The 18932-nt window shown below is 38.1% G+C and overlaps 1 protein-coding gene across 2 annotated transcripts; it reads right to left on the bottom strand.

Annotated features, from left to right (window-relative positions):
* Nucleotides 1-6683: 6683 nt before the first annotated feature.
* On the bottom strand, nucleotides 6684-16780 carry laptm4b (lysosomal protein transmembrane 4 beta). 2 transcript variants are annotated; one of them, XM_039820065.1, is made up of 8 exons: nucleotides 16486-16780; nucleotides 15119-15236; nucleotides 13164-13237; nucleotides 12944-13066; nucleotides 12614-12712; nucleotides 11233-11328; nucleotides 10902-10932; nucleotides 6684-6930 (listed from the first exon to the last, which is right to left on the bottom strand). In XM_039820065.1, the coding sequence occupies exons 1-8, from the start codon at nucleotides 16576-16578 to the stop codon at nucleotides 6755-6757; spliced, it is 810 nt and encodes a 269-aa protein (XP_039675999.1). In that variant the 5' UTR covers nucleotides 16579-16780; the 3' UTR covers nucleotides 6684-6754. The 2 variants fall into 2 exon arrangements, with proteins under 2 accessions (XP_039675999.1, XP_039676000.1); XM_039820066.1 differs by lacking the exon at nucleotides 10902-10932 and having other exon boundaries at nucleotides 16486-16778.
* Nucleotides 16781-18932: the final 2152 nt, after the last annotated feature.

Below are 18932 nucleotides of genomic sequence, written 5' to 3'. Positions count from 1 at the left end.
AGCATACCAGTGTACAAGGTCTTCAAGCAAGGTGAGATTTGTGTTTAATTCCACAAAACACTAATAGTTGACAAAACAATTTTCACCGATGGTCCATTTAATCTCTTGACCACATCAATATCAAAGTCTTACAATAATAATGCTGTTGTGAGAAAAAGTCCTGTGCTAATAAGACCATGTCATTTGGTCGAAAGCTTCAGAACAAGCCGGTATGTGGCTCAACTGCTGGAATCAACTTTCTCTTTCCAGTGATGGTAGTAAACATTCATATATTCACTTAGAAATCTTATTAAAAATATGTAATTTTGGATCTTGCTGCATAATTGTCTAATTTTGATATATTCTTTAGTATCAAAAGTTATTTAAGTTTGACGATATATCAACTGTTATAAAATATAAAGGGTTAGTATCAATGTACGTAGTATGAATTGCAGGCAATGATTATGAGGAACGGCAATGTCTGAATACCAACAGCAGGCAGATGCCATCTGCAGCTACTGAAAGGTATGAAATATGAACTGGCAAGATATATTATACTGGAACGTACTGTAATTCCATAGATGTCAGGATCAGATGTCATTGTTTTTGGCATATGTTTTGAAACTGGCCAATACATCTACCCAGACACAGAATTATAAGCGTCCATCATCCAACCAGTGTTTTGGCCCAGTTTTTCCACTGACTACTTCCCTAAGCTGTTTTCTTGATTCCAATTAAATCGAATGAAATCATCCCAGATGATCTGTTTCACGTGCAGCAGATGCCCTGCAACAAATGAAGACATTTTTTAAAGAGGTTGCAGAATAAGATTTGAATAATGAGTGTAAATAATCTGTGCCATAAATAGAACTTGAAGCCTGTTAAGGGCCATACAGCATCCTCCAGCACTTCACATTTTTGGGCTGCTGTTGGTATTTATTTTTGTACTTTTATATTTTGACTGATCTTAAATTATATTGTTATTTCCAGTTTATATATATATATATATATATATATATATATATAGTCAGAGTGTCAGGCCATGTTGGTCACTAGAGTAAATTGAGTATTGAATATTTCTCACCATAGGACAATAAACTGAATGGTATGTGTCCTCAGAGAACATTTACTGGGTGCTGAGTGCTTTATATTTTCAAACACATTATTGATCATTAACTTGTCTCTGGGCAATGTCATGACAGACAGAACATGACATACTTATGGAGCACATTTAGTAGGTGTGTTACTGGGTACTAAGTGTGCACGAAATACCTCGAAAGTGTCTGTAATCTTTATTCATATCCTTTTTGTAAAAACATTTTTAGAGGAGAATTTTTAATGATATCCAGGCCATACAAAGTCTGCTAACAAATTTTCCCTAACCACCTTTTGGCTCTTGTGTCCTCTCACAAATATGTCCCCCTTTTAGAAGCTGATGTTATTGTCTATCTGCACTCAACAAGCAAGAAAAGAGACAGACTGTGACCCACTTGTTTTTTTTTTCTCTTCCTGTCCTAGTGGCAGAAAGTAAGTGTGCGTGTCTGTCTGGTAGCCTGCTGTCAGACCCAAGGTAATGCCAGCATCCATTTTGAGGCAGGCGGGTAAATCCTTTCTGATCTGCTAGTTTGTTGGTCTCCACTGAGAGATACTGAATTTCTGAGGGCGGCAGGACACACGCACATCAGCATAACAGCCTCTTTCTTTTAACAGCCATAATTTTAAAACTTGACTGTCTTTATGGTAATATAATCTTGTTGCTGAATTGAAGAACCCCAGTGAGCCACTGAGCTCCATGTCAGTTTAGAATGCTTTTTCTTTTTTGGGGCTTTTTTTTTTTTTTAAATGGTGTTTCAAAGATGCCAACACCCCTATCACAACACACAGACACCCTGTAATTTGAATTGGATGAGCACGATGTTAGCTTCAATCAGCTTCAATAACCACATAACTCCATATAGGACCATTCTGAATTCCAGTTTAGATAACACACGTTGACCCTTTCACAATAACTTACAGCAAACATGGGTTTTTCTCAGGTCCAATCCTCCAAATAGGCCTTTCTCATGGCTTTTCTTTTTGAAATGTCGCAACTGGGAAAGAACAGGTGTAAATAAATAAATGAATTATGGCTGATTTGCATTGTGTATGCTGGAGCCAAAATAGAGGAAATTAGTTTCATTATAAAAAATAAAAAAAACATCCACATTTACCTGAAATTGTTTAAGAAAATGCATTTCCTGCAGAAAATGCTTGTGAGTGCTGAAAAGCTAAATTGCTAAATCTAAATTGGATTGCTGGCATAACTGCGTAAGAAGAAGGTAAAGAAGTGAGAATAGCTGGAAAAGTGGGAATGGTTTAATTAGTATGAATTTCATTGAAATGTTAAATAATACCAATAATGTATACATATGGAGAGAGAGGCCCCGTTTTGACCTGTCCATTAAATAAGATAAGCTCCAGAGTGATCGGATCACAAGTAGATAGCTCTAGGTGTAAAAGCATTAGAGACACACACACACACACACACACACACACACACACACACACACACACACACACACACACATATATATGCATATACACTACCGGTCAAAACTTTTAGAACACCCCAATTTTTCCAGTTTTTTTTTTAAATTCATGCAGTTCAATGTCTTATTGTACTCTGAAATGAAAGAATAGAACAAATGAACAATTTAAGTTAAAAAAGAAATCATGGAATCAATTTATAAACCAAAATGTATTCTAAATTTTTGACTCATCAAAGTAGCCTACCTTTGGCAGATATAACAGCTGAACACACTCGTGCCATTCTTTCTACAATGGAAATCAAATATTCTTCAGAAAGTTCTTCCCAACTCTGTTGCAGAAGTTCCCATAAATGTGTGGCATTTGTAGGTTGCTTTGCTTTCACTTTTCTGTCCAGTTGATCCCAAACCAGCTCAATGGGGTTTAAGTCTGGGGACTGTGCTGGCCACTCCATGTTTTTAAGATTACCATCTTGTTCTTTTTTGCTAAGGTAGTTCTGGCATAGCTTGGACTTATGTTTTGGGTCATTATTTTGCTGTAGGATGAACCCCTGACCAACTAGGCGCGTACCAGAGGGTACTGCATGGCGCTGCAAAATGCTATGGTAGCCGTTTTGGTTCAGGGTGCCTTTCACTCTGTACAAATCAATGACCCTGGATCCAGCAAAACAGCCCCAGACCATCACGCTTCCTCCTCCATGTTTGACAGTTGATGTCACACACTGAGGAACCATCCTTTCGCCTACTCGACGGCGTACAAAAATCCTGCGTGATGAACCGAAGATTTCCAATTTTGATTCATAAGTCCATAGCACCTTCTTCCAGTCTTCAGTAGTCCATTGGCAGTGTTTCCTGGCCCAGACAAGCATCTTTTTCTTATTCTGACGTCTTAGCAATGGCTTTCTTGCTGCAACTCGACCTATCAAACCTGCAGCTCGAAGTCTTCTCTTTACAGTTGAAACTGAGACTTGCTTATTACGACCACTATTAAGCTGTGCTTGAAGCTGTTGTCCTGTGAGCCGCCTATCACGCAAGCTGTTGACTCAACACTCTGAAACTTGCTTTCTGTTGTGGCTTTGGGTCTGCCAGACCTCTTCCTGTCAGTTTCCCCCAGTTTCTAAGTGCCTTTTGATGGTGAAGAATACTGTACTCACTGACACCTTGACTTTCTTCGCAATTTCTCTGTAGGAAAGACCAACATTCTTAAGTGTTATGATGGTCTCTCTCTCTTCCATTGTTAACTGCCTTTTTCCCGCCATTTTTATAGCAACACACTACTTTCTGCAGTACAATACTGTTCAAATAATGCTCACGAGGGTACGGTACCACAGTGTATTCCAACAATACTTTTATACAAACAGAGGGGGTTGTAAGTAATCCAGACAAGTTGGAACACCTGTGGGAATTGGTAGCACCAACTTTCAAAGCTTGATCATCCTTCATTGCTGCAGAACAGCTACATTGTTTACCCATTACTTGTTCCCTGAAAAAGGCCTTTTTGTAAAATACTGAAATGTACATTATTTTTTCCGTTTTGGGTAACCTTACTTTTTTTTTAACCTCAGGCAGTTCACCACTTGCCTTTGTAACATGCAAACGCCACACAAAAAGTCTAACTCATGCAATACACACCCATTATAAACGCAGAAATAGCAGGACGGAAGCACTAACCTTAAACATTCATAACACAAAAACTGTAAAAGATATCAAAAAGTGGAATCATTTTCTAATAGCTGAAGGTTTTGTATATAGTTTGAATGACGTCTGCAGTTGATAGTATATAGGTGGAGTAGCATTTCGAAGTTCCAAGAAGCCTAAAGAGGCGCCCCATGTGGGCTGAGTCCTTTACAGCGGCCCAGGTTCGAATCCGACCTGCGGCCCTTTGCTACAAGTCATCCCCTCTCTTTCTCTCCCCCTTTCCTGTCTATCCACTATCACTATCGAATAAAGGGAAAAAGCCCCCACCCCCAATTTGTTTTTTAATATTTCTGTTTTTAATTAATTATTCTCATTTCTGTGTCATGGCAAACGTTTGGACTATCCCATTTATGTACTTCTAGATACATTCAAATACTGCCTGATAACAGCCTCTTTTTTAATTTAAATGAAATGAATGGATATAACAGTAACTTCTAAACTAAATAGTTTTTTTTTATTTGTTCTTTTCAAGATGACAAGCTCAGGTATAAAAACACACAAACCATGGACTGAATCAATACACCCAGAAGCAGACACCAACTGATATAGCTTTTTATTGTTCAGAATTAAAGACATGAGCTTATGCAGATCCAACAAGAGTACGTGTGTGAATTGAAAGCGATGGAAAACAAGTCTTGGAAGTGAGTCTAATGAAATGAGGTATCAGCCATTCTCTGGTCCACATACTGTATAAGACTTTTTTTCTCTAAACCCTGCAGCTGAAATCCTCATTCAGTCCCATTAAAATCGGCAGCTTTTCAGTCACATCGCACAATGTGAATATTGATTTCTTTATGTTTTGTATCAGCCAGAAGAGGGTGCCTGGTCATATTTAGAACCACTACAGCATACCATGGTAAAGATGAATAAAAACAAACACATCATTTCACAGTGAGCTCATGCTGACTTTAAAGTGCAATTTCATTTTCAGCTTTGTTGGATTTGCAAACGCATTGGTCACAATTCACACAGGGACAGTGATGATCGGGGCAAAAAACGGCTACATTATCAACTACATTATTACTATCAAATGGAATACTACTTCATGGTACGTGTATTTCCAGGTCGAAGAAATTGTTGATGCACTGTTGCATAGTCCGAAGGATAAAGTGTAACTCTGATTGAATGTTTTTCTGTTGATAGCAAATACTACTTACGATTATACTTCGTTATTGGAAAGAATGGGATTAGCTATGTCTAATATAGTTTGTTCCATTATTATTTCTCACAATTGCCTGAATAGTTCGAGGCAAAAGACTAGCATCTAGCTTCGTTAGCTTCATATACTGTATATTGATTTTGTGCTACTACGCTAAATCAATGATTCCCATCCATGGTTTATTTATAAAAAAAAAGGTCACCAGCACAGGAAACATCTCAAAACTATATCGCTGCATGTGCAAAGGAAATGTTACTACATATAAAAGGACCTAGGAGATACATCATACAGTCACGCACACACACATGCACACACACAAACAAACAAACATACAGGCTCTGCAGCATGTTGCGGCGCCTTAATAGGAAAATGCCCTCAGTCCAGCTAAATTAGCTCATCTAAAAATATCAGATTATACACCATAATCCATGTAAAAAAACACAGACAATAAAGACACAGAAGATAGTGTTGAAGCTGCAGCTCGACGGGAACACACGGCAGACGTCTTAACTGAAACATTTTCAGACACTAATGTTTACACATTTTAGATATTACCGAATGTGTATTGCCTTTTTGGATGTTACTCTGTAGCGTGTGACACATTTATGTATGTGTGCTTCACTGGATGAGTACATCTTTCTTTGATTTTGAGATCAGACAGGAATTGGACAGGAAGGCAAACTGGAATATTGTGTTTCAAATCAATGGGTGAACAAGGTTTTTCACTAGCAGTCAGTGGATTACAGCTTTACAGACCGTGTGTTACATGGATACAAAAGGAAGACGCGGTTGTTATTGGTCGAGGAGCCTTTGTCAATACGATTACCTGCAGGACAAGCCACATCAGTACTTAGATGATATCACAACAGGACAGCCTTTCACTATTCACTTCTTATCACTCAGTTTTCAGTTATACAAAAAAGTCATACAAAAATACCTCAACGTTACATTCAATGAAGGAATTTGTCAATTTCGGAAAAAAGTGCTCTTGCATAACTGATCATGTATGTCGCATTCCTTCTTGCGCTCTCTGTCACTATCTCTCTTCAGGTAGTTTGTTTCTAGACAAAGACCACGAGGGAGATTCACAGTATTGGGGGTTAACAGTTGGTGGCCAAACCGGTGCACGTTTTACTCAAAGAAAAGTGCAAATTAAGTAGGGACAGAGTGTTCAGGGCATGCAAGAGTTTAGATGCTGCCAGGGGACACCAGCTGCCAAGAGGGACGGTTGGTAGCGGTTGGAGTTGCTGCGATACTGTCCTTGGAGGAGGACATAGGAAACAGGAAACGAGAGGGGAGGAAAACACGTCACAACAACCGGGAGAAGAGTTGTTGGCTCAGGGTCAGTCTTATCTAATCTAAGGTTGGCATGTATCCAAGATGAAACCAGCCTCTAAGACATTGTTTTGTCTTGTTTTTCAACATCTTCCAGGCAGCGTTGGAGGGAGATGTGGTAGGTGTTTGGGGTATGGGGTCCAGGATCGAGGACGTCTCTCATGCCTCCATATACTGGGGAGGGGGCTCCTTCGGTGGTATGGCGATGGCCTCCTCGTATGGCGGCAGCAGAACCTGAAATGTAACAAAAAAAACAGAAGGCGTCTCAGTCCCAAGCATACTTAAAATGTAGATTCATCCATTGTGATGAATGAGCCAATTGGGCAGTTTTTGAGGAAACCATTTGATGCAGAAATGTACACATTCAGAATTAAGACACTCAAATAAAATGGCGGCCAGTTTATATAGTACATTATATAGTAAATAGAAAGTCATTTCCGACAGCCTTAGTAACTGTTGAAGGTTTCTTCTCCATCTTTCATACTGTACTCTTTCATTCTATCCCTACGGAATGAATTTCTAGCTGCAAGGATAACATCCACACACATCCCTTTAGAGGCTAGATTGCCTTCTCTCCATCAGAGGTTTTTCCTCTGTAAATGGTGTTATAAAACCAGCACTGCTGCTAATTCAGTGAGAGAGAATATGCGTCAGGGAAATTGAAGTGAAGCAGCGTATGGTTTGGAAAGGAGAGGTTTGTAAGTGCCAAATTACGGAATAAATGGAAAGAGAGAGAGAGAGAGAGGGAAAAAAGAGGGGGGGGGGGGGGGGGGGGGGGGGGGGGGGGGGGGGGGGGGGGGGGGGGGGGGGGGGGGGGGGGGGGGGGGGGGGCTTTTGTGTTTTTGGTGTTTATAGAGAAAAAAAGAGAGAAAGAGAAAAAAAAAAAAAAAAAAAAAAAAAAAAAGAAAGAGAAAAAAAAAAAAAAAAGAAAAAGAAAAAAAAGAGAGAGAGGGGGAGGGGGGGGGGGGGGGGGGGAAAAACTTTTGTGTTGGTGTTTATGTAAAAGCACAGCAGATAAGCAGCTGGGTACTTGATGTTCGAGGCAGTAAAAAGCCATCTAGTAAAAATAGATGGAGCGCTCTATTCATTCAGCACTGTGTTTGAGAGAGGGAATACAGGGATAAAACCATGTCGTCACTATTCGTGCAAATATGTGAGCTGTTTACTCTGCGTGAACGGTCAGCCACAGATATTTGTTGTATTTAAATACTTTTCTAATTAAAATTCACACAGCTTGTGCTGTGGCCTTCACTTTCACCTAGTTGCCACAGCTGTTCTGCTTTTGAATTCATGTGCATTCTTGGTTTAATTTGAATGAACATTTGTTTTTTTTAGTATACATACATACTCGTTTTCTGTTTCCATTAGTTTAATAATATACATATATAGTTAGTATTTTATCAACTGGGATGATTTTTTTACTAAAAGGGGCATTTTACACATTTAGAAAACAGAGTAAAAGCTTTTTTATTATTTTTTTAACAAAGCTTATTTTTCCCAAAACCTGTATGGAACATTTGCTACAATATCAAGTTCATTAGATTCTAGGGCTGCAACTAACGATTATTTTCGATTCATCTGTTGATTTTTTTCTCGATTAATCGATTACGGTAGTTGTTTGGTCTCTAAAATGTCAGAAAATTGTGAAAAATGTGGATCAGTGTTTTCCAAAAGCCCGAGATGACGTCCTCAAATGTCTTGTTTTGTCCACAACTCAAAGATATTCAGTTTACTGTCACAGAGGAGAGAAGAAACTAGAAAATATTCACATTTAAGAAGCTAGAATCAAAGAATTTTTGGCTTAAACAATTACTCAAACCGACTAATCGATTATCAAAGTAGTTGTGATGACTATTTACCAACTAGCCAGGCTGCTTCGCAAAACTTGTTCACTCATTTTTATGACATATTTTATTGAAACCGAGATATGTGTTTAAAACACAAAATGATTTAGTAAAAAAAAAAAAAAAGAAAAAGAAAAAGCTACTATACATACTATAGTTTTTTAAGATTTATGTCTTCGGTAGGAATATATGAATTGACTGAGAGCACAGTATTGACTGACTAATATTGCGTTTGGGGTTTTCATGGAATTTTTTGTACATGGTAAAAATATGCCAGCCAAAATTAGAATATAATACACAACACTAACTAAAAAATGTAAGCGTGTTACCTGCTAACCCAGTGTTTTCATTTTAAATGTATACAGTATTTTCTCTCAAAATTTGGTTGAGGAGAAAAACTATTTATTTTGCATCCTGCCTCCATCATATCTGCAGTGGACAAAACAGATGGGCACATATCCAATATTTGGACATATGATATACAATATCATATCAGACCCTAATGGATCAGATCCTGCATGTCAGTTTCATAAGGTGAAAAACATCAGCAATATGAACCAGGGCCACCCGCGACAACAAGGACAACGTGACGACAGCGGGGGTGTTGGACAGATTAATGTCTTATGTATCAGTGTGGAGGATTACAGACAGACAAATGGAAACCGTGACTATGCTAAAGCCTCTCAGAAAGCCCATGAGTCAACACTGAAGGGGACAAGTGGGATGGACACCCGGCTCTACACAGCCAGCCAATCACACCACAGGATGATCTACAGCACCTAACTGTGCTGCTACCCACAGCACCAATGTCACTTTACTGACTGACAGACAACCCAGATACACCGGTTTCACTTCACAGCTCTGTTCTACTGATCAGTTCTGTTACTTTGTGGTGATTTTAACAGCAGGACCTCACTAACCCGAACCTCTTGGAAATGGAAGTTATTTGACATGACTCAATGACCCCCATATACGGAGGCACAGGACAAAATACATATGTTCATACATATACTGTATGTTGATCTTTTTATTTTCACATGCATATATATATATATATATATATATATACACATATACATATATATATATATATATATATATATACATATATATACATATATATATACATATATATACACATATATATATATACATACATATATACATATATATACATATATATATATATATATACATACATACATATATATATATATATATATACATATATATACATATACATATATATATATATATATATATATATATACATACATATATATATATATACACAATATATATATATATATACACACACATATAACAATAAAACACACATATATATACATATATATACACACATTTATAATATTAACACATATAATAATATGTTAAATATGTCCGAAAAGGAGCGGGAAGAAGCCGAAGCGGTTTTGTTTTTTTCCACTCCTCATTATTTAACATGCATATTCATTTAACTTCAAGTCTGAGGTCGAGGTTAATGAGGTTTTCTGAGAATTTAGCATTTACTAGTTTTAAAAATGAAATCTCTTGTTTATTTTTCAGGCTCTACATAGCTGCTCTAAGCACCATTCAAGCTATATCATCATAATGACGTACTGTACATAGAGACAGAGCGCATCACGTCAGACTCTGAAAGCCACGCCCACCAGAGGGGCAAAACAACTCTCCGCTCTACATTGACTTGTACTGCGTGAAGGAGCCTCCTCGTCAACTTTGTCTGCTAGCAAACAACAGAAAAATGCCTAAAAGCTGCTGTGTGGTGATATTCACTACCAACAGGGTAAATAACCCATTACTTAAGTTTTTGTAAGCTGCTGACCCTGAAACCGGGCTTTTACGAAGACAAAAGTGGATCAAACGTGAGGGATCAGCAGGGAGAATGGGAAAACTGTGGGATCCTGGCACTAATAAGCTAACGTTATGTCTGACGTTACGTTTGCAGCAAGCATTTCGTTACCAAGTCAAATATCCACATGCTGGTTTTAGGCCAACTATACAGTATGTCTGTAAGTTAAGCTAACACGGAACGTCTTACATAACGTTAGTCTAGTGTCAGGATCCCACAGTCTCCCCATTCTTCCTGCTGATTCCTCACGTCTATATCCACTTTTTATCTTTATAAAAGCTCAGTTTTTCGGGTCAGCAGCTGATGAAAACTTAAGTTATGTGTTCTTGCATTGTTGGAAGTGAATATTTTCTGTTTTTTGCTAGCAGACAAAATTGACGAGGAGGTGGAACCTTCACCCAATACAAGTCAATGGAGAGTTCTTTTCCCCTCTGGTGGGGGCAGGACATAAATGCGCTCTGTCTCTATCAAGTAATGCCTATAATCCTTACCTTGTACATTAAGAGGTGTCAACTCATTGAGCTGAAATAACATACAAAAGTAAATGTAGTCTATGTTTTAGTATAGGTCGATGAAACCTCACCGATGTTGAGCCTACAATCTTACACACTGTATTAAAGTTAATGTGCCAAGCATAGTGAAAAAAAAAAAAAATACTTTAAAAAAGATTCTAGCCAAATTATCTTCCCCTTCTATAATTAACTGAAAGCTGGTAAGCCCCAAAAAAACAATGGTGTGGAATGCAATTTTATTATTATCTGAGTGAGAGTATATTTTTAGGATGTGCTTGAGGTGAGAAGCTAGAAGGTAGTGAGGACTCACCGTGGTGTCATTGGTTGTGACATAAACCAGAACCTCCGTGGTGCCCCTGCCGCTCACATATCTGTAGCAGTTCCACACACAGCCAATCAGGTAGGCCTGTCCCCGGGAGGTGAAAACAAAGAACACACAATGACCTTTTACTATTTTGTCTTCACTTTATATTATTGCTGATGCTGCTTGCTATGATGTCATCCATTCATCAAGGTCAGGGATGATGAAGGCAGAGACGCATCATACTTGATAAAGACTGTGATATATTGGCTACCTTTGCAACGAGTCAGGTCAGTCATACATGGACATGTGATACAGTTGTACAAGTATAGGGATATTTTCCTGGACAATGTTGCCCTTCTTGGTCTTCCACCAACATTGTAACCAGTAAAGCTATGTTAGCAGTCGGGTTTAGGTTTGTCTGACTTGGCAGAAGAACACCTCTGCCAGCAGTAAGCGCAACCAACCAACCAGGAAACCAGGCAGCCTGCTAGCCAATCACTTTACCATATGCTGAGTTGACCTCCTCACTGTAATACTAACTCTCTAACATTTTCAATCACAATGATAATGTGCTAGGCTGGCAGTCAGCTTTGCTACGAAATCTAAGTCTGACCTGCCCATATACTTTCCATCTTTTTATTCATCCGACCATCTGTGTCTCTTTTATCTACATCTCTCTATCTTCCGCATCCCTCTCTTCCCTCTCCAGTGCTCCTTCTTTCTGCTTGTCTGTGTCTGTCATTTATGCCAAGTGCAGTCAAGTGGATTCTTCAGCAGGAACTTTAGCAGTGGCTGCTTCCTATCATAAAACCGAGGCTTTGGCTTTGAATATCTGCCGAGAACATTTCCAATCTAAGCTTGGAGGAGAAACAACTTGATTTGATTGTACAGATGACTGCAACTTCCTGTCCCATCTTGTCCCAGAGCCCCCCGAGCACAGCTACGCCTGGAGAATCATCCATGCATTAAGGGGGAATTACTGGGCAGGAGTTGGTTTCCTGTTTTCCCTGAGCCGCTGCTCTCTGACTGTGTGATAATCTCGTGGAGAACATTGATAATGGAAATGTTCACACTGGCAGATTCATTACACAAGCCATATGGTTCATATTGCCTCAGATGTGCACAGTGTGAGACTTAATTGCCTTGATCACGTTGCAAAATGATGAGCAAGTCTATAAATAAAATGCAGTTCTACAGGGAACAGATGTTCAGTGAGTGTGTGTAATGTGTAGACATGGGTTGCATATATCATTTTATTTTCAAAGAATACGTTTTTCTTTACATCTGTTCAGATGGATGTTGCAGATTCAATTACTAAAGCCAAAAAAAGGCCAAACCTAGGCAGATTGGGAGAATCTGCAGTGCTAAAGAGAGTCTGTGGGCTTACCTTGAAGGAGAGGATGCAGCCAATGAAGAGGAGAACTGCAAAAACTAGGCACATGTTGTTGGTGGACATGATGTCCTCTTTGTAAGGGAATGTCCCTGGCTGGAAGGGAGGGTTATAAATTCAAATAAATCAATGTCAGGAGTGAAAGAAAAGACAGAAAGTGTCTTTTTATAAATCTGCATCTGACAAAACTTGTTAGTAAACTATTCCTTGATTATAAACATTTAGTATTATAAGCTTTTGACAATATTTCAAGAAGAAAAAGAACCCTGCATTTTAAAATGAAGTCATTAAAAGTAGGTGTTGGGGTTGAAGTGAAATCGTTCTTACCAGCTGCTGGAGGTAGTCCTGCACCGTGTTGGGATAAACGACCACACTAATGGCTACCAGTGTGTTAAGGGCAAAGTCGAAGATTTGGTAGCAGAAGAATGGAATGATCCAAGCAGCATGTTGCTATGTGGGAGAAATTGATAATAGATGAAGGAACTCAGAAACAACTTAGGCAGGTTGTTTCTCAAGTTAAGATGTATTGTATTGTTTGTTTATTTACCTTGTAAGCACCATATGTCGCCATGCCACATATGAGAATCATGAGGAGGGATATTGCAGTGGCTATGCAGATATCTGCAGAAGCAAAACCCAACAAACAGAACAGTGTGAGAACAGATAATCTAGTTTACCAGTGAAAAAACAGCAGCAATATTTCACTGGAACTCTTGATTCCACTGATGTAATCCAAAAGTCTTCACGGGGACATGGATTTTACAAAACAAAGCACCTTAAGTAACCTCCCTATTTACCGCGTTTAATCTGCCTTGGAAAAAACATGATCAGCACATGGATAATAGTTATGCAAGATGTACTAAATTTGAGTATATGTAACACCCCTCTCACATTCACATTGCAGCTGTAAAAACTGACTGATGAGATGCACGTGTGTCACTGTAGCAGAGTGACTAACAGGGATCCACTGACATCAAGTTAAAAACAGGATATCTGCATATGTGCTGTTTGGTTAAAGGGATCCCAGTTATGGAACTTGGTTTGAATAAACAGTACAGGCTGTAAAACAGTGGAATCAATGCATGCCTGGTAGTTTTTGTCAGCATTGTTAGCAGGAAAACTTCCAAATTTCCATGTCTTTACATAATACAAACTGAAATGAATGCGACTTCTGTATATTATCATGACTGTTGGTGAGCCCTTACTGTACACTCAGCAACACTGCTTATTACAGTACTGACACTGTGTTAAGACCCAGGAAAGTATGATACCCTTCCATCTTAATCCCTTGACATGCACACTGGACACAGGGACATAGGTTAACACATACTATATATAAACAATACATGCATAAATAAATGCACTGCCACCCCTCACGCACATCATCCAAATATCGGAGTTCAAATTTCAGGATTTCTCTGCATATGATCACGTTAAGGATACCTGCCTATTACAAAACCATAACACCAGCTTTTCTCCATCCTTTCCCAGTGTTTCACAATTTTTGACTGATGCTGCACAAGCAACAACGCTATCAGGCAAGATGGCCCTTTTAATCCGTTAGAGAATTAGAGCAGTCATTTTTAATCAGAGTAGCCAGTGACAGGGACTTTGGTGTTCCAGAGGCGACAGTGATGATGATAGCTGCTGGAGGGGAAATACTGAAAATACACATGCACACTGATTTATTGTTTATGGAGTCTAGTCTACTCAGCTTTGTCTGTGCAGAGAGAAGCACTCTGGGAAAAAAAAGTGGTGGGCAGAAAGGAGAAATGATTTTAGAGCTGCAGAAACACATGGGGCTATATGGACATGTTGTTGATTTTAATTGGCACGGCCTGTAAGAGATGGGAGATATACTTAAATAATATTGTTAGGGCCATGAAACTTGGTTATTTGCTTACTGTAATATTTTGATATCGCTTCAGTATTTATTCACAGTCTTAAAGTCTTATTATAAGTCTTATTGTAACACCACTGACTGTTGAGTGTAATGTCATCACTAAATTCAATTAAACATACCAAAAAAATAAAATACCAATTGCCATACATAAAATATTCAATTAAAGTATTTAAGAGGAGAACATTTGTCAGTTGACTCGTCTGGAAAGAAATAGATGCACTAAAGACCACAACAGTGTCATCGTTTTGACAGCATGTCATTCAAATGTTTTAGCTATCACGTGTGCGCACGCACTAATCTCTAATCTCCACAATCGTGTACCATGCAATAAAATTTTTATTAAATTGTCTTTTGGCGTCATTGTGGTGGTATTTTTTTTCTGTTAAATAAAATAATAATAAAATTGAATGTTCTGTATGGTTGACAAGAATAATTATAGTATAATAAAAAAAAAAGTGATTTCTTATAAATGGAATATTGATAATGAGCCCTTAGTGTTTAAAAATAATAATAAAAAATGTGAAATATTTCATTGAGGACATTTAGTCCAACATATATCAGGCCAGAAATGTAACAATGAGGGGATTAGTTGCACTCACTTGCATCATCCATGACATCAATGTCAGTTCCCAGCTCAGAGCTGGTAAGGTGGTAGCGGTATTGAACTGGGTCATTGAGAGCCGACAACAAGATGAGTAGGACCACCGCGTTGATGAGCTGTGGAGAAATGAAGAAGATCAATATTAATATTACATTTCATGGTGGAGTTATCCATTTTTATGTCCTTGGGTTAACCTTCAGAATTAATTGATCAGATGGATTGGGCTTTTTCTTGGAGTGGGATAAAGTAATTTAAATGAAAAGTAATTACAGGTGAGGTAAAGGATTATTAGATATGGTTTTTGAATTTAGTTACTCTTTATCATATGATACAGGCCAACTGGTGAGTGTGGTTAGATCTACTGGACAAAACTAATGAAGCTTAATGAAATGTTGAAATAGGTACGCAACTTGCTATTATTTTTCATTATTAGGTATTCCATTGATCATTTCGCTGATTAAAAATGAGAGGAAATAGTCAAAAATACCAATCAAGTTCATAGAGCCCAAGGCCACCATCTTTAAATTCCTTTTTTTTTAAGTAACAGTCCAAAATCAAAATACATTTAATTTACAATATTATAAAATGCAGTACATAATCTGTCCAACCAGCATGATTAAAAGAAATTACCATTTGAGTCCTATTATGTCACTGTTGTGTGTCAACATGCTTTTTCTGGCCTTGGCTCGATTTTACTTGATTAGTAGTAGGGTCACAAAGAGATGGAGACTGACGCTTACAAGAGGTCAGGGATTAAACAGGCTCACTGAACTATGTTGAAAACTTGTGGTTATCCAATGGTTGAAAAAAGAAGCAAGCTCTATATTTAATCGGTACAAATGTAGGACATATCAAATGGGATGGGTTGGTAAACTGCGTCCCTATTTCAACAGTTCATGAAGCTTCATTAGTTTTTCCTTTCATGCCAATAAAGCTCATTTGAATTGAATTTGAATTGGTAAGGTTGTTATTTTCAGCACAACAAAAAGTTCAACGGTAACGGTAGCTTAGAATGAATAACGTTATACGGCTACAAACTGTACTAGCTATGCTTATATTGGATTCAAACTGATCTAACGTTATATAGCTAGGTTAGCCAAGAAAGAAGCCTTGAGTGAAAATGGTGGCGTTTCATTAACTAGCTAGCACTGTAGTTTAAATGTATTAGCTACGTTGACGTTAACTGTGTAAACCGAGAACATCCTCCTCAAAATGGCAAATCACAAATGAGTGCCGAAAAACAAATGAAAAACAACAGTAGCCAGCTAACTTAGCTATATTGCTGTAAAACTCACTTGATATTAATCTAATAGTTTAACGTTAGATATTTACTGGGGCTGACATCGAATGAAAAATCTTACTTACCATATACCATATTCCCAGAATAATGGTGCCCGTCCGTACATGGCAGCAAAGGCAGCAGCTCGTCGAGTACCACCGGTCCCACGGTGAAATCATTATTTATCCTGCTATGAATTTGAAGTTATTTCATGAATGCCACCGACAATGAATTATTCAAAGCTACTATGTCCGTAAAAGATAAAACAGTTGGCGACTTCGGTGCTAGGACCGCCACATCCAGCGTATGTTAGAAACGATGTTCGTCTGTTTCCGCAAGTGGAATCCTCCAGAGTCCTGCTGGCAAGTAGAGAAAGAGCGAGAGAGCGTTAATCTGGCTCATCCCGGAGCCACGTGACCACAGGAGGATTTTGATAATTTTCCATTACTCGATTTTGACCAAGATTCGAGGGAAGGATGCAAAATGATAATAATCACACAAAATATTTCATTTCAGCTATTAAATGATGCTTTCTTTCAAACCATTTTATTCATCTCTTTCTTTAGTTACAGTTTCGTATAGGGAGATTCAATCAATCAATCAATAAATCAATCAATCAATCAATCAATCACCCAGGGGAATGTTCTGAAAATATGGGTACATATTCTCTTTCAGAAAGTGTCAGAACTGACACTACAAACTACATTATAATTAAGCTCATTTGGGTATAAAAAAGAAAACCAACATTCTATGAGTCCACAAAATCAGTCTCTCATTCATTGTCCAGGGAGCAGCTCCAGACATTGATGACATCACAAGTTTGAGACTTACTTCTCTGGTTTCTGGCTTTGAGAGACAGAGAGAGAGAGAGAGAGAGAGAGAGAAAAAAAAAAAAAAAAAAAAATAGAAAAAGAGAGAGAAAATAGCTCTCATGTTCAAAAATATTGATTAAACTGAGAATTGAAAAGCCATGGAAATAAGATATTGGAATTCTTAGGTGGTGTTCCCCTTTAACACCCGTCCTCTACCCCATGTATTTGGTACCTTTATGGTGTTTATATTTTGTGTCATGTTTTGATTTGAGTTAAAAATGTTCATTAAAAAAAGATTTACAAATAAAAAAGATTACTGAAAAGGAAGTAAATGCTGGATACTTTCACCTTTCAGGGTCTCTAAAATTCCTTTAAATCAAGCAATCTGAGAGGGAAAAATCACCTTTGGGTGCTCGCTCGATTTAAAAAAATCATAGAAAACAGTTTGGGAGCCATACCACTAGTCCAGAGTTTCTGTTTCCGTTGTTGACTCCCTTTTTCAAACAACTGCAAGAAGAACAAGTTTGCACATCAAAGAAATTCCTATGAATTTTGGCAAATGTAGCCTTTAACATGCCCTGAAAACATTACCTGACATACAGTATATTGCTCCAGCTTTGATACTGGCAGCTGTTACACTTTTGCTGAAGCAAGTGACATCCTCTTAAAATTAGGCCGGTTGCCCAATTAGTATCATGTTATTATAGCTTGATGTAGGCCTATTCTTGGTTAACATTAATTAAGACCTAATGAGATGTCACCACAATAGCATTTTTCTTCACTTTTTGAAGAACTGTCTCAAACTAAATAAAATGACTTAAATTGTATGTATTTTATTACAGTGTTGGAACAAGAAATAAGTCTTTCATTTCATGTCAGTTTGTCTCTCTGCCTGTACAAACATCCTGGATCAAGCCTGACAGATGGGCCAGTGGCCACAGCTCTAAGCTCTGGTGGGTGGACCGCATCATCGTCACATTAGGGGATTTTCCTCTCCTGCCATGACTTAATACTGACCAGACTGCCACCTCTTTAAATGCTGCAACGCAATCTGAAGAGGACATATCAAACTGATGGTCCATTTTTCTAGCCTCAAAGATTTTCCATATAATGTTCACAGAGAGTGTTTGAAATATTAAACACAAGTATTTATGTACGTGTACAGAGAGCTCTGACATGATGACTGGAAATACAAAGCCTTATAATCCATTTTGCTCAGACCTGCTGTAGAGCAATACAATCCCAAAGCCAATGTTTGGGTGAATTGATCTGTTAGTTTGGCTGAAAAATGTCACCACACTATTGATTTGTTTCAGCATAGCACTGTGAAGCCTATGGGTTTCAGACACAGGGACTTTGGATGGATCTTTTTTTTAAAACAGCATTAGCTGGTTATTTCCACAGCAGGGCTTTGAGCAACTGCAGTACCATCCATTAGAGAGTGACCTTCACTATAATATATCTGCCTTTCATACGCACAGATGATGACACAGATTTTCACCATGACATAGTGAATCTTCATTTTATTAATCACAGATTTGGGATTAGTTTGACAGAAAACCTGAAAACAACGTGCCAGTAAAAAGGGAGAAAGCACCTTTTATATCTGTATTGCTTGTGTGCTGCAAAAACGTGCCTCTAATTCATACTTTGTTATTTTGGCATGAAAACATTACTAAATATGGTAAAATAATCAGTGCTTCTTCAGGATAACAACTGAT

The sequence above is a fragment of the Perca fluviatilis genome, chromosome 13 (assembly GCF_010015445.1).
Source record: "Perca fluviatilis chromosome 13, GENO_Pfluv_1.0, whole genome shotgun sequence".
NCBI lineage: Eukaryota > Metazoa > Chordata > Actinopteri > Perciformes > Percidae > Perca > Perca fluviatilis.
This window is presented reverse-complemented; position numbering and strand designations above follow the sequence as displayed.

Bases quoted from the DNA above. Each gene is read 5' to 3' on its own strand.
- laptm4b (XM_039820065.1), bottom strand. From the start codon at position 16,578: ATGATTTCACCGTGGGACCGGTGGTACTCGACGAGCTGCTGCCTTTGC. The intron at 12,713-12,943 runs GTAAGAACGATT...CCTCCCTTCCAG, and splicing joins AGGACTACCTCCAGCAGCTG to CCAGGGACATTCCCTTACAA. The intron at 6,931-10,901 runs GTAAGGATTATA...GTTACATTTCAG, and splicing joins GACACCTCTTAATGTACAAG to GTTCTGCTGCCGCCATACGA.